Here is a 14,451-nt window from a genome sequence, read left to right as displayed (position 1 = left end):
TTTGCTCAACATGAACATCCATTTAATGTTGAATGTATTCATTTTTCTGATAAAATTGCACCCAGAAGGAATATTGGGTCTGAGTGACAGCAGAAACAGAAAACTGCTGTGGCCACAGGATTTCTTTCACTTGTAAAGGTGTTGATGGCCTTTGCCTCAATGCCATCACTGGTGAGAACAAGAGGTATTTCTCCCTGTGAAGTCCTCACCAGCATTCTCTGGGCTCATACACAGTCTTCCAGGCTCATGAAATGGGAATTTGATGGCTGTTTTTCCTTACCTCCACTTTTGTATTAAAGAAACACACAATCACATTGATTCAGTAATCCAGCAAACAGTATATCTCTTCCATTTTCTGATCCTGGAATGCACTGAAGTGCTTTTCTGTGTTGTAGCACACCCGACCAAGACAAAAGAAGGAATGACATCGTTTGCAGTAACTTTTCAAGTAGTGGGCCTTCTTTCCCTTTAAGGCTGCAATTGCTTTGCACCTCCCTTCACTCAAATTCTTGAGCTGGCATGAGAATTGTTTATGGCTTTTCAAAAGCCTGATGATTTACTCTCATCTTCAGTCTGGGTCTAGAAGCAGGCACCAAACTGGCTGGAGCCTCACAATTCACTTTTGCAATGTAGATTCCCTAATCATCATCAGGAGAACCTACCAGTTTTAAATCGTTGTAACTTTAAGACCCATTAATTATATAAGCACTGTAGTATATCTATGAGGGTAGAGATACAGCTCCAGAGAACGCTGAACAAAAGAAAAAAAAAGTAAACTAAAGACCTTCAGAAGGAAATGGGCAAACTCTGGTGTAAAACTGAGCATATTATGAGTAATATGTTGAGAAGGTTGCTCTGTTGAGTCATTGAAGTAGCTTACAAATGAAGCTGGAAGACAAAAATTCTCGTGCCTGCAAACACCTCAGACTTGTAACACAACTTTCTGTGCTCCCATTCAGCACACGAGAAAACCTCAACACACGGTGAAGCTTGGGGGCTTCTGTCAAAACAAGGTTGAGGACGGCTTGAGAGCTGTCGCTTCCATCACTAATTCATACTGGAAGAATCTTAGGATTTTTATTTAGCATTCTGAGCTGTTTTCTGTGCTGTATACTGTGGGCTCCAGGGGAAATGGAGGAGCCTGTCTGCTGTAAACTCTGGAGAACAATCAGCTGATGGTTCTGCTGCACTGACGGGTGGCTCCCGTATGCTGCAGGGAGTGAGGATAGGATAAGACCTGAGTCCGACTCAACTTACCGTGGAAGTGCATCGATTCCGTACTCCTTTTCAGTTTTGCAAAAATGGCACCAGATTGTTTGTTCCCAGGGGACTTCCTAGCCAAAAGCAAGGGAAACAAAAAGAGCAAAGAAACTCCACTCAAACTCCCTGTGAAGCTGCCATTATACATGGAGACTGGGATACAACTGATCACAGAATCATGGAATCATAGAATGGCTCGGGTTGGAAGGGACCTCAGGGATCATTAAGTTCCAACCCCATTAGACCAAGTACAGGTTGCCCAGGGACCCATCCAATCTGGCCTTGCAAACCTGCAGGGATGGGGAGTCCACAACCTCTCTGTGCAATCTATGCCAGCACCTCACCACTCTCAGTAAAAAGAATTCCCCGACATCTTATCTAAATCTCCTTTCGTTTAGTTTAAAACCACTTCCTATTGTCCAGAAGAGAACATTTTACCCCAACACCTTTGATCTCACAGCTCTCCCATACCCAAGTATCTCTAAGAGTAAGACTGAATTTGCATGAACTCAGCATTACTTGTCTTTAAGTCAGAATACAGTGAAAGGGCACATTAACCAAAGCATGTCACAAGTTCGTGCTGAATTCATAGATACCTTCATGTTAAAACAAAACATCTAAGAAAAAGAAAGAAATAATGGGAATTTTTAATTTGTCACTTTCAAAATTCAGTGCTTTGATTTTTCATTTTAAAATTACTATCAATTTCCAAAGGTACTTCAAAATTATTGAAATCACATATCAAAAAGTAGAAAAGGATGAAGAAAAAATGCGTAGAAAAAATTCAATTTGTCAAAATACTTCTTAAATAGCAATTTCAGACTGACCTCAAATCACTTTTCTCCATTAACACTTGGATTTTAAGTTGACTGAAAAAACAGCTAGAAGTCCACCCTTTTGCTCATGTCTGCAAACTCACAGAGAAAAATAACTTGTCTGTTCCCATACAGCTGTGAAGCATTGAGTCATCTGGCCTCATCCTTTTGTATCTCTGTATCCCACTGCTTTGTTCTTACTGTTTGAAGAAGAATTGGCATAACGTAAAGAACTGGTGAACTGTAGCTAAACACCAGTACAAAAAAAGAGGAAAAATCACTAAGTCCAGCCATTTGGACAACCCTTATTTATAAAATGTTTTGTCCACTTTTATACAAGGTATATGACCAGGTTTTGTTCTTTCAAATTTTCAAAGGACGAATGTGTATTTGCATTTGCACAAGCATATTTGGTATTTTCTCTTTTTTATCCAGTTTAATCCGTTTGACAGGAGAGCAGAAACATTCCAGGTGATGGGGGAGCTCATGCTTGATGGAGCCTCAAAGTGACCTTCTGCCTCTGTGGCTTCTGAGTGCTAAGCAGATGTATGCAGTGCGCACTGTACTATGTAACTCAACCCTCCTCCAGTCACAGTCTTGGCTTCTGTCCCATTTGTCCCTTCCTCTATCTCTTGTAGAAAGCAGGGGAGACGTATGCTGAATTACATTCTCATAATGTTCTTACTGAACATGCAGTGATTGTGAATGCAAATGAAACTTTTAATAAATGAACAGAAGAAGGGCTAAAATCACTGGATAAATCATTCACGACCTGCTCCAGTGAGAAAGTGCAATGAACATCCAAAGATGTTAAAAAGAGAAAATACAGCTCATTCTTCCAAGCAGCAAAGTCAATGGCAAAACCTTTTACTAACTTCAAAGAGGCCAGAACCTAGCCCCAAGCCAGAGGGTTGACACGTAACTTCTGTCTAGTAGGTCTCAGTTGTGTTTAAAACTGCTTAATAGCAAGGAGGATTGTTTCTGTTTGGAGGGGCCCAGACTCACTCTGTACAGTGGTCATTGGACGACCAGGTTATGTAGATTACCTCAGCTCCAGATGAAAGCAGTTCTCCCACAGCCAGGTGTGGTGAACTGCTCCCAACGTGAAATTGCCCTGCCTTGATAGTACCTTGGTAGCGAAGCCACCAAGCCAGTTTGGAGCCCTGAATCACAGAGTCACAGGATGGCTGAGATGGGCAGGGACCTCTGGAGACTACCAGGTCCAACCCCTGCTCAAGATAAGGACACAGAGCAGGGTGCCCAAGGCCACTTCCAGAAGAACATGTCAGGCCAGGTTAATTTCATAGGATCATAAAATGGCTTCGGTTGGAAGGGACATTGACAGTCATTGAGCTCCAACTCCCTCCTGTAGGCAAGGTTACACCCACCAGCTCAGGCTGCCCAGGGCCCCGTCCAACCCGGCCTTGAGCACGTCCGGGGATGGGGCACCCACAGCTCTCTGTCCGTGTAACTCTGCCCTCTGAGTAAAGAATTTTTTCCTAACATCTAACCTAAATTTCTACACTTTTAGTTTAAAGCATTTCTCCCATGCCCTATCACTGCCAGATCATGTAAAAAGTCGACCCTCCTCCTCCTTGTAAGCTCCGTTGAAGCACTGAAAGGCTGTGATGAGGTCTCCCCACAGCCTTCCCTTCTCCAAGCTGAACAAGTCCAGCTCCCTCATCCTATCTTCACAGGAGAGGTTTTACAGCCCTCTGAAATCTCTGTAGCTCTCCTCTGGACCCACTCCAACAGCTCTGCACCTTCTTGTGCCGGGGACCCCACGCCTGAACATAGGTGTGGTCTCCTGAGGGCAGATCAGAGCGGGGACGATGCTCACTCTGCCGACCACCCCTCTTTTGGTGCGGCCCAGGATACGGTTGGCCTTGTGGAGCAGCTTCGCAGCCACCCTCCCTCAGCAAGCAGGCGGGCGGCCACCGCTCCCCTCCAGCCACCAGTGACGGGGACACGCGGCCCTGGGCACCGCAGAGACACGAGGGGCTGCGGGCACGAGGGCTTTCTTCCCCCAGCGCCCGGCAGCCACCGCGCAGGACCACACGGGTTAAGTTATGTAAGCCCTTTTGGGGAGGGGTGGAGGAAAGGGGCGCTGCCGGCGTGGCTGCGGCGGCTCAGGTTGATTGAGGGCGGATGACAGCGGCCTGGCGCAGGCCCACGGCGGAGGAAAGCAGCTTAGCCCCCTCCGGGTTGCTATGGAGATAGGCGGGCGGCGGCGGCGGCGGCGGCGGGGCTGTCAGTGAGGCAGTACCGGGCACCGGGCGGCGGCGGAGAGGAGGAGGAGGAGAAGGAGGAGGAGGAGGAGGAGGAGGAGAAGGCCGCGGCGGGGAGCGGTGGCGGCAGACATGGACTCGCACTGCGACTGTGCCGAGCCTCCGGCCGCCGAGCAGCCGTCGGGGAAGATTAACAAAACCGCCTTCAAATTGTTCAGAAGGAGGAAATCCGGGGGCACCATGCCGAGCATCTTCGGGGTGAGGAGCAAAGGCGGGGAGGGGAAGGGCGAGAGCAAGACGGGGATGGTGCGGAGCAGGACGCACGATGGTTTGGCCGACGCCGTGCTGGAGAGCGGCAAGAAGGAGGATGCGGGCGGCGGGGAAGCGCAGGGAAAGGATGCTCCGAGCCGGGCGGACGGCGGCCTCGGCGGCTCCGCCAGCAGCTCCGTGGCCAAGTCTCACAGCTTCTTCTCCCTGCTGAGGAAGAACGGGAGGCCGGAGAACGGCAAGGCGGCGGAGAACGCGGAGCCGCGGGCTGGCGGCAGACAAAAGAAGGGTCTGAAAGGGATCTTCAGCAGCATGCGATGGCACAGAAAGGACAAAAACGGCAAAGAGGAGAGGGGAGAAGCCTCGGAAATCCCGTCCGGGCTTATCATGCCGGGGTCTCTGACTGCCAGCTTGGAGTGCATCAAAGAGGAGACGCCGAAACCTTTGTCTGAAACTCCGAACGGCGCAGGAGACGTCGGTCTCGAATCGCTGCAGGAGAAGCGCGGCGGAGACGCGTGTGCCTCGGCCGAGGAGCCCGAGTTACGAGGCGGGGAATCGCGGGACGGCACAACTCCCCCCAGGGAGGACCCTGCTGCTGCTGCTGCTGCTGCTGCTGCAAGGCCACTCGAGGAGCTCTGCGGGGAGCGACCGGAGCCGGGCGCTGGAGAGGTTGGGACTGCGAAGGATGCAGCCATAACAGGTGACATTCCAATAACGACTATTCCCCCTGTTGAACCTCACTGTGATAGCGGTCAAGAGACGGCAGCCGCCCCTGACCCTTCCTCTGTTGATCCACCCTCAGAGCAATCGATTGATCGTATTTGTTTGATGTTTGCTGACGTGACTTCACTGAAAAGCTTTGACTCTCTTACAGGCTGCGGAGATATTATTGCGGACCAGGAGGAGGATGTGGGCGGCGGGAGTGGCGGCTGCGAGAAGAGCACCCCCGGGGCCAGCAAGCTGGGCGCCTCCAAGAAACATCCCACCATGGTCACCTACCAAGGAGGAGGGGAGGAGATGGCCAGCCCAGACCAGGTGGATGATACGTACCTGCAAGAGTTCTGGGACATGCTGTCACAGACAGAGGAGACTGAGACAGGAGGAGGAGGAAGAGGTGGAGAAGGGACAAAGACACCTGAGGGGCTGAAGGAGAACCGAGGCACTGAGAACAGGGTGGTGGTGAAACGTGGTGGTCTCAACCAGATCCCCATTCACCTCAACAACAAAGAGGAGCAGAAGGGCAGGGAGAAGGAACAGCATGAAGGTGTCCCAAACAGTGACGAGGGCTACTGGGATTCCACCACCCCTGGTCCCGAAGAAGATAGCACTACGAGCATCCAGAAGGAGACCCTTCCAAGGGACAGCTACAGTGGGGATGCACTCTATGATCTCTACGCAGAGCCTGATGAAAACCCACCAGGAGGACCTCCAGAGGAAGAAGTCACTTGTATACCACGCTCCAAGCCCGTATCTCCAGTAACCACCACGTGCTCACTGAAAACACCCTCTAGCACAGTGAAAGACTCTAAAATACCCATCAGCATTAAACACCTTGCATCACATCCTGCTAGCCACGGAACAGATACCAGTAACAGCCATCACGCTGCACACCATCACCTGGCCAAAAGTGAAATGCACAGAACAAAAATTCCTGTCTCTAAAGTACTAGTACGCCGAGTCAGTAACAGGGGCTTAGCAGGGACAACAGTGAGAGCTGCCACATACCAGGACAGTGCCAAAAAGTAATTGAAGAGCAGGTGGAGACAAAGCTGAACGGCAAGGTTGGTGTGTGAAAATCTGCATAGGAGACCACAAATAATGTGTTTGTTCAGCATTGCCTGTAGGAAGGCACCTGGAAGGCTTGTTTCACTGTACTGCATAGGCCTGCACTTCGGAATCTGTATGACTGAATATGAGAAGACAACTTTTCAAGCACTTTTTTTTTACATTTGTATCTTTTTTCTGCAGCACTAAATACTGGGGAGGTCCATTTTTACATGCCTTTGTGGAAGCAGAACTTGGATTATGAACCTAAATGAGTATCTTCCCTCATGCAAAGCAGTGCCATGCATTCTTCAAGGGAGCAAGAGTTACAAAAGGAGCGACATGAGAGGTTCCCCACTACACTTATCTCTTAATTGTTCCTGGGGGAGGAGTGGAGGGAGGGTGCCTGGCGCCAAAAGTAGTGTTTGGTCTACAAGAAGTTGGAGAAAAATACCAAGCAAAAAACAACCTGACAGGTATTTTACCTGATGTAGGAATGAGAGCACTGCTCAGTAGCAGACTTGATTGACTTGTGTGCAGTAGCTAATTAAGGAGTTAGGTGGATTTGTCCAACAGGAAAATCTATTTTTGTTTGTCTGTCTGTTTGGTTCGTTTTGATCTGCTCTAATACAATTGGGTAACAGAGACACCTGACGTAGGTTCAGATGTTTACATCAGTACTTGTCCAATAATGCATATAATCAGGTTCAGGGAAACAATATACTAAATACCAATATATACACACTGTTCACATTTATACAATAACTTGCTTGCCATTTGTAAATATATACATATTTTAGCAGATTTACTCAATGCTACAAATTTTTTATATATATATATATTAAAAAATCACCCTTCTGTATTATCTAGAGTTTAAACAAAAGTTAGTTTTTATAGGTAGATAATTTTACGGTTCTAAAATGATAGAACTTTGTGTAAGTACCTTAAATTAGAGCAAAACTCTGTTTTGTATGGGCTCATGCATCCCCAGTTAGGTAAGTCTGAAGTGCTGATTTAATTCGAGTGGCACATTCCATGTCAGAGCAGAGTTTCTGACAGCATTGCCATTGCAAACCTCTATTTTCAGGGGTTTAGACAAAGTTGCTCTGGGCTTAAACCTTACAGAGAAGGAACCCAGGAAAGAAACAAGTTTTTTAATTATTATTTTTTAAAATATATAAAATTAGTTTTTGACTATTTAAAGAAAGTCTGGGTTCTTGTTGCTTTTTATTTTCATTCTTAATAATTTTACTTTGAGAGATAAAAAGAAATACGGTAGGCTAATGGTCCATAAAATGGTCTGATGAGCTTGAATCTTAAGAGAAATGTATTAATGGCCAGGATTTTTTTGAATAGTGTCTACTGAACATGGACATTGACAACATTTCCAAGAAATTTATTAGGGTTTTAATGTGCCTGAGGACATATTTTTATGATACACTAAAAAAGCTCCAAAAATCACTGAAGATTAAAAGCGAATATTATGTATTTACAAAATATTTTGATATGAGTATTTAATCATCAGACCACAGTTAATATAAAATATATGCTCCGGTATATCTGACAAATAATATACATTTTAAGAATCTAAGTCTATATTATGCAGAGAATCCTAAATTCAAGTAACTGAGGCTAATGGGTCTGATCTTATATAGCAGTTGGTTTTATTGTCTCTTAAACTGAAAGAGAAAAAGGGAAGTGAGTATACAGGATATACATTTGAAGGATATTAAGGTTATAGATAAACCATAAAAAGCCAGGAACAACATATAAGTATGTCTTATATGTGTGGTTCATTGAGGTAATGACCTTATGGTCACAAGGGGAGAATTGGCATCTGGCTCTGAAATCCCTGCAGGATGGAACACCAAACTGCACCCCCCCAGTGACTGGGGAGAAATTGTTCTTTTCTGCTCAGTCCCTGTTTTCATGGTTTGAGTAAGAACCTTAATACACTTCACAGAAGATAATTTTATGTCTCCTTCGTAATGTATCTACATGTGGTTTCCTACATGCCTGCTCACACTGACATGTTGTACATATGCATGTGTAGTCCGAGCGTACCTCCTCGCAGCGTTCATGCACACGGGCAGACACACACCCGGCACACTCTCACCTGTGCAAACGTGGCCATGCATGCACACTGCTGCATGCAGACTGAGGGGGTGCACCGCCGATCTGTTTCACAACACGCTGCTGATCACTGAGTGAGGAAGAGATTTGCATTTGGCCTAGCTCTGCTTATGCATTTTAGAAAGTTAAAGCTAAAATACCCTCAAAAGGTTGGATGTACAGAACATGGAACGTTATCCTAGCGTTCACCCCTAAGCCTAACATCCTTTTTTCCATTCTGTTTTCATGTGACTATGAGGAGCATAGCTTTCCTTGCATGACAACTCCGCTAAAGGATTGTAATTCTCCATTATGTTTCATGGACAAATTGTACAGAGAGATTCTGTAGGGTACTGGAAGTCGAGAGGGAGGGAGGATGCAGTGGGCTTGTGTAATATGCAGATCTGGAAGCACTGATTGCAGGCAGTGTCAGTGGTGCTTCTTTGAATCACTAGAAGAAAACAGCTACCATTTCTGCAGGACTTGTCTGTGGTGAATTATTCATTGTATGCATTTCATTTGCGTTGTGGCATGTATGTATCGAGAAACCAATTGGCTAACACTAGGCTAGCTCCCTCTCACCTACTGACTAACAAGAATCATCATTAAAATGCTTTGGCTGCCCTTCATTTTCTCTCTCTTTTGTTTTCTGCCCTGTTTTCCCTCTTCCCCTGCGTGCTGGCTGCTCAGTGCTGACCACGGTGCGGAGCAGGCAGACCTGAGCTGCAGCCCAGTGTGGGATGGGAGCACGGCCGTGCTCAGCAGCCAGGCCAGGTGCTCTCAGGTCATTTCTGTCATGTCCCCATGTCAGTACATCCTTGTAGATCTCTTGACGGTTTGTTTGGCTGATTGCTATGTACATATTTTAAGGACAATCATATCCTTAAAAGGAAAATGGGAAAGTAACTGTGGTAGGACGTCAGCGTTTTGAATCGTTGTGACAATGCTGACATTGATTCAGGGTGATGGTCGTGTGAGAGCAGAAATACAATTTAATGCTTGGATTAACTTTGTATTTATAAAGCTCACTTTTGTCTTTAAGCCATCTCTGTTAATATTTCAAAAGGTAATTGAAAATGTAATATTTACCAGGGCTTTCCATTGTCATGGAAATATTTGTATAACTCCGCACAATGCCTAAAACAATCACTGAAAGGAGGTTCAAAGGCTTCCTTTACACCTATGTTTAATTCCTGAAAGATCCCCATAAAGTACTGTGGGATGCCTAATAGCAAACAGTAAATAGCTTGCTGGATTTAGAGGCTGAGGCATACAGAGGAAATAGTCCTGAGGCATTCTGTGGTGGTTTGCATCCTTATTTATATTCCTGTGTTCAGGCATATGTTTTCCTTGGCCTCAGTAGGTATCGAGGTAGAAGCAGTGTTCTGAGTCCCAAAGATAACATTCCCAATTCTGTAATTGTTTCAATTTTCTTAAAGAATACTTTTGTTTGTTTTCTTTGTTGCTTTGTGGTCCAAGTGATGCTTTGTAATTACCAGCTTGTATGTCATTCATAAAGGATTTTATAGATCAGAACTTGGCATTAGTTCTATATACTCTTTGCACTTTCAGGTCACTGCTGATTTTGTATGTTCTTAGGCTGTTTCTATATATTGCGTAGCGTTTTTAGCTATCGACTGTGATTTCAGTGGTATACATTCCTGTCCTATATATATATCAGCACAAAAGATTTCCCTTTTTTAGCATGAAATGATGTTTTTGTGGACTTCTTTTGTCATGATAGGAGTTATCTGTACTATATGTGTGGCCTGCACCAGACATAAAGGCTCTTTCATTACCTGTAGTGCATATGCATTTTGCTCTTGCCAGTAATAGGACTCAAATCCAAGTAATAGATTTCAGAAGGAATTACCTGACTAGAATAAGAACCATCTATGTTCATAATTACTCCATCCATCACCAGCACTTCCTTCATCCACTGTGAACGTCCTTTCCATCATTCAGGATAGTACACTTTTGAAAATTACATGCACAGATGTACACTATGAAAATTAATTCACTGATTATTTTTTAATGAATCTCTTACTAAATTATTAATCTAAGCTAAGCGAATATTGCACCAAAGTCTTCAAAACGTCTGATACAGATGGCATTTTCAGTAAGATGCTGCAAGTGCAGATGAGCCAAATTAACAGGCTGTGCTTAGCAAAGCAAACCCTAGTTGTTTTTTAGATTTGTAGTGCTGAACAAGCTTGCAGATCAAAGGGAGCCATTGATTCTGCTATGTGGCCATGCTCTGAGGTTTTTTTTTTTTGCCTACTCTAATGGACTACTTTCAGAAAAGGCTTTTCAGCAAGATAATGGTACAGACAGTTCACGGTAACAATAGCCACTTATAAGGCAGATGGTTATCTAACAGCGATAATGCGGGGCTCCAAGCAAGGTGGCCTGGAAATGTATTTTCATAGTTATTGATATGAAAGGCTAAGGCTTCTGTCTCAGAAAAGCAATTTGACAACAATTAAAGATGTTGCAGAACTGACTATTGGCATGACAGTTTCTGCTGTTTCGGGTTTGTTGTTGTTTTTGTTTTTTTTTTTAATTTTGGCTTTTCCCTTTTTTATTTTGCTTTTGGTTTACGCATTGTTTTTGTTTGTTTTGCTTTGTTTACATTTTCATTAGGATGACACAACCCTATTTGTCCTGGCAGAACTGCACAACAATTGACTCATCTAAGAGCTGCTGCCAGTCATCCTTTGGTAGCCTGGGACCAGTCCCCTTGGAGCATCCCTCCCTTTCACTGTGGGTTTCCCTTCTGATGGTTCACGTGCTGTTTGCTGTGAGCAGAAAGCATCCAGATCTGTCTCACTGTTTGCTTTCAGAGGTCAGCTGATTTTTAGTCTGACTCACAGAAATTGTTTAGATCATCATTAGCTCACATCTTGTCTTCCCTGTGAGCATCTCGGGTGGGATGGTCACTGCTGATTTAGTGTTTTGAGTGTCCATTACTTGTAAAGGGAAACAGAAGAACTTGCCTTATGCAAAGGGATATGCCATATGCAAAGAGCTATAACCACTCAAGCCACAACCTGGGGGCCTTTACTCCTGCAAAAGCAAGTTGTTAAATCTCTTCCCGCCTTCTCCATTCAAGTCCATTACCTAGGAACACATTTCACCCCACTCAGTCTCTTGTTGTCACTCATCCATACTGCACTAGGTTGGGAAACTGAGATTTTTGCCCTATGCCTCCATCACTCCAAAGGAGGAGCTGCTGCCAATGTAATCTTCAAAAGGGCTTTACTCCTTAGTATGGAAAAAAATGAATTTGCCTTCATAACAAGTGGCACAGATACTTAAGATGTGCCGTGTGATCTCATACACGTGGGTGAGGATGTTGAGTGATATTTTGCAGAGTGGCATATATCCTTCCACTTCTCTGCTGTGCACAATTTATCACATTTGGCAGGGAAGCATGTCACACGTGTGGGAAAGCCTGGAGGCTGTTTGTTATGGAGGCTGCTCCCAAAGTTTCTTTATCTTTGGTAAGAGCTGCTTTTCTTTTCCCTTTCTGTATATGTTTAAATAAATAGAGCCAAAGGTGTACTGGGAGAAGGGAAAAGGTTCTATGCTTCACAGAGCAAGGAAACTAAATGGTTCTGTTAAGAATTCCTACAGCAATGGCTAAAGGAAGATTGCTTTGCCTGTAGTATCACATCCAAGCAATGCTCTGAAGTAGAAACAAAATAAATAAATTGCAGGTATGGCCACAGAGCTAGAAAAGTGGCATTTGCCAACACAATCTGACTATCTCTTTCTAAGGCCCAGTTCTGCTGTGGCAAAGCTCCCACTGACTCCAGTAAGAGCTGGAGAAGGTTCTTAATCTCTTAATCTTGAAGGAAATAGGAAGTGTTTCTTAAAGAAGTCTTCCCTTTTTTAGGAGATGAACATTATTCAGGTGATTGTGCAGTCTTTAGTATTACTGTAGTCGTACTTCCACTGATCTGAATGCAAAACATGTCTTTCTATTGTTTTTCCATTTTAACAAGCAGCCACTTCTGTACGGAACTCCAGTGCTCAGCATGTTTAAATTACAGTTAACACAATCACTGCCTTCCTTAATTTAACTTCTGATGGTAAAAACAGGACCAGATCCTTTCCAGAGCCCTAAAATCCCTTCTGCTCATGATGTCTTTGCTCTTGTGGGCTGTTGTTTTTTGTTTTGTTTTTTTTTTTTTGTATGGTAACTGATTATGCCTCCCTTTAATTGTTTCATAGCAACATCTTAGATCTGTTTTAAGGGAGAGTAATGCCTACAGATTGAATGGTAAGAACTTGAACAGATTTTTATTATTTCGGATGATATTGCATCAAGACAGTTGCTATTTCAGTATCAGGTTGATCCATGGGCTTTTTATGCAGATGCACTGAGGCTTTGAACATAATATGCTCGTTAAAGAACACTGGCTACCTCTGCTTTGAATTAAGCCTGATTTTATAGTATAAAAGCTATGCATCTGATGATGTTTCTCAGTTCACAGCAGCAAATCTGAGGGTCTGGCCCAGCCCACCTGTACCCCATGGGCTGGGGGAGCAAGGTGCTTAGCTTAGGTAATTCCACACCCTCTGTAGCCCATGACCACTGCATTGTCTGTTTGGTTCTCATCTCATCAGGGATGTGTGAAGACCTGTGCCCAGCAGGGCAGTGGGGGCTGCTGGCACCCTTACGGCCTAGGACAAGCTGTGGAGGGAGTGTAGTGGGATGAGGCAGCCCCAAATCCTAGGTTGAGGGTGCATACCTTTCTGCAGCACCTGATAAAAGTGATGTTACCCTGCTTCCCAAAAGAGGGAGCAAGGTGAAAACTGTTGCCTTCATGTAAAGTTGAAGTAAATGCTCTGCTGTGGGATGGTGCGCAACAGCTCTGCCCACCAGTGTTCCCCCAGAAATCAGTGGGCCTGTTAGCGGTGTTGGTTGGTATTAAGGCTGAGCAGAGATCCCACAGTTTGGTCCCGTCTGAATTTCCCTTGCTACGTTTGTCAGCAGTCTATCTCAGAAAAGCTGTGGTGCATGGAAAGGGAGCATGAAACATGGAGGTAGAAAACACAGATTCAGCAAGTCCAGGAAATATAGAAGGTCCTCAGCCTGTTATCACAGCTCAGCTCTGCTTAAATATCACTATGTGCCTGAGGAAAACGTAGCAGGGACTGCTCCTCACTGCATCTGACAAACTGATGCTCCTGGGGCTTCCTATGTGCTGAAAGGGACAGATGTGTCCTGTTAGAAGTCACTTCATCTGTTTTTACTTGACACGTTCTAGCTGATAAATCATTGCTTATTACAATTTTCCCCTCTATTTTTGTCGACCACCCCCAGCAAGGTAGCATGTGACTGATCCAAGATAACAAGCAAGGAAAGCCAGCCCTCCCTGCTCTTATCTAAATGGTTTGCCAGTGATCTGGCTAGGCTGCATGCATCAACTTCTTCAGAGTGAAAGATCAGAATGCTCCAGGGGGTGGTTCTGTACCAGATTATTAGGCGTATCTTCTTTCCACCTCTGCAGACTCCGATGAACACGTGTCTCCTCAGATCACTGTATTCTTAGCATATGGAAAACTTAATGGATAGCAATAGATGAATTTCTTCCCTGGCAATTCACGAGGATATACTAATCAATGTTTGTTTCATTTTTAATTCTGTAAATATTTATTTTGGTACTCTGCATATTTATTGGCACTGGTTCTGGTGTTTGCTTATGTGTCATTGTAAATGTTGATGGTTTCAATAGTCTTGCTTCTAATGAATGTAAGGAACTCAGACTAACTGCACTTTTCTTCCATTCAAAAATCTTACGGTGAAAAACATTCCCACTGTCATATTACGTGTTATAATGAATACAGTTAATAAAATCGGCTGTCACTTTTCATTGATGAATGTGGAGGTTACTTTTTGATGTTTGAATTAAAGATAGATTCGATTTATTCGGTGTGCTGGAAAATACTAGGCTTTTGAAAGCAAGAGATCAGGGAATGATGTCCCCAGAATAGCA

The 14,451-nt window shown here is 44.5% G+C and overlaps 1 protein-coding gene across 1 annotated transcript; it reads left to right on the top strand.

The window, feature by feature from the left end:
• Positions 1–4,414: 4,414 nt before the first annotated feature.
• AMER2 (APC membrane recruitment protein 2) lies at positions 4,415–13,027 on the top strand. The gene is made up of 2 exons (XM_065730133.1): positions 4,415–5,270; positions 5,445–13,027. The coding sequence occupies exons 1-2, from the start codon at positions 4,436–4,438 to the stop codon at positions 6,314–6,316; spliced, it is 1,707 nt and encodes a 568-aa protein (XP_065586205.1). The 5' UTR covers positions 4,415–4,435; the 3' UTR covers positions 6,317–13,027.
• The last annotated feature ends 1,424 nt before the right edge of the window (positions 13,028–14,451 follow it).

This window comes from Cyrtonyx montezumae, unplaced genomic scaffold (assembly GCF_038088225.1).
Source record: "Cyrtonyx montezumae isolate F1298 unplaced genomic scaffold, pur_monq_1.0 scaffold_12, whole genome shotgun sequence".
Classification (NCBI taxonomy): Eukaryota; Metazoa; Chordata; class Aves; order Galliformes; family Odontophoridae; genus Cyrtonyx; species Cyrtonyx montezumae.
This window is presented reverse-complemented; position numbering and strand designations above follow the sequence as displayed.

What these genes read in the sequence shown, in the direction of transcription:
- AMER2 (XM_065730133.1), top strand. Translation starts at nt 4,436, where the DNA reads ATGGACTCGCACTGCGACTGTGCCGAGCCTCCGGCCGCCGAGCAGCCG. An exon ending in GAAGGATGCAGCCATAACAG is followed by an intron (nt 5,271 to 5,444) that starts GTGACATTCCAA and finishes ACTCTCTTACAG; the next exon opens with GCTGCGGAGATATTATTGCG.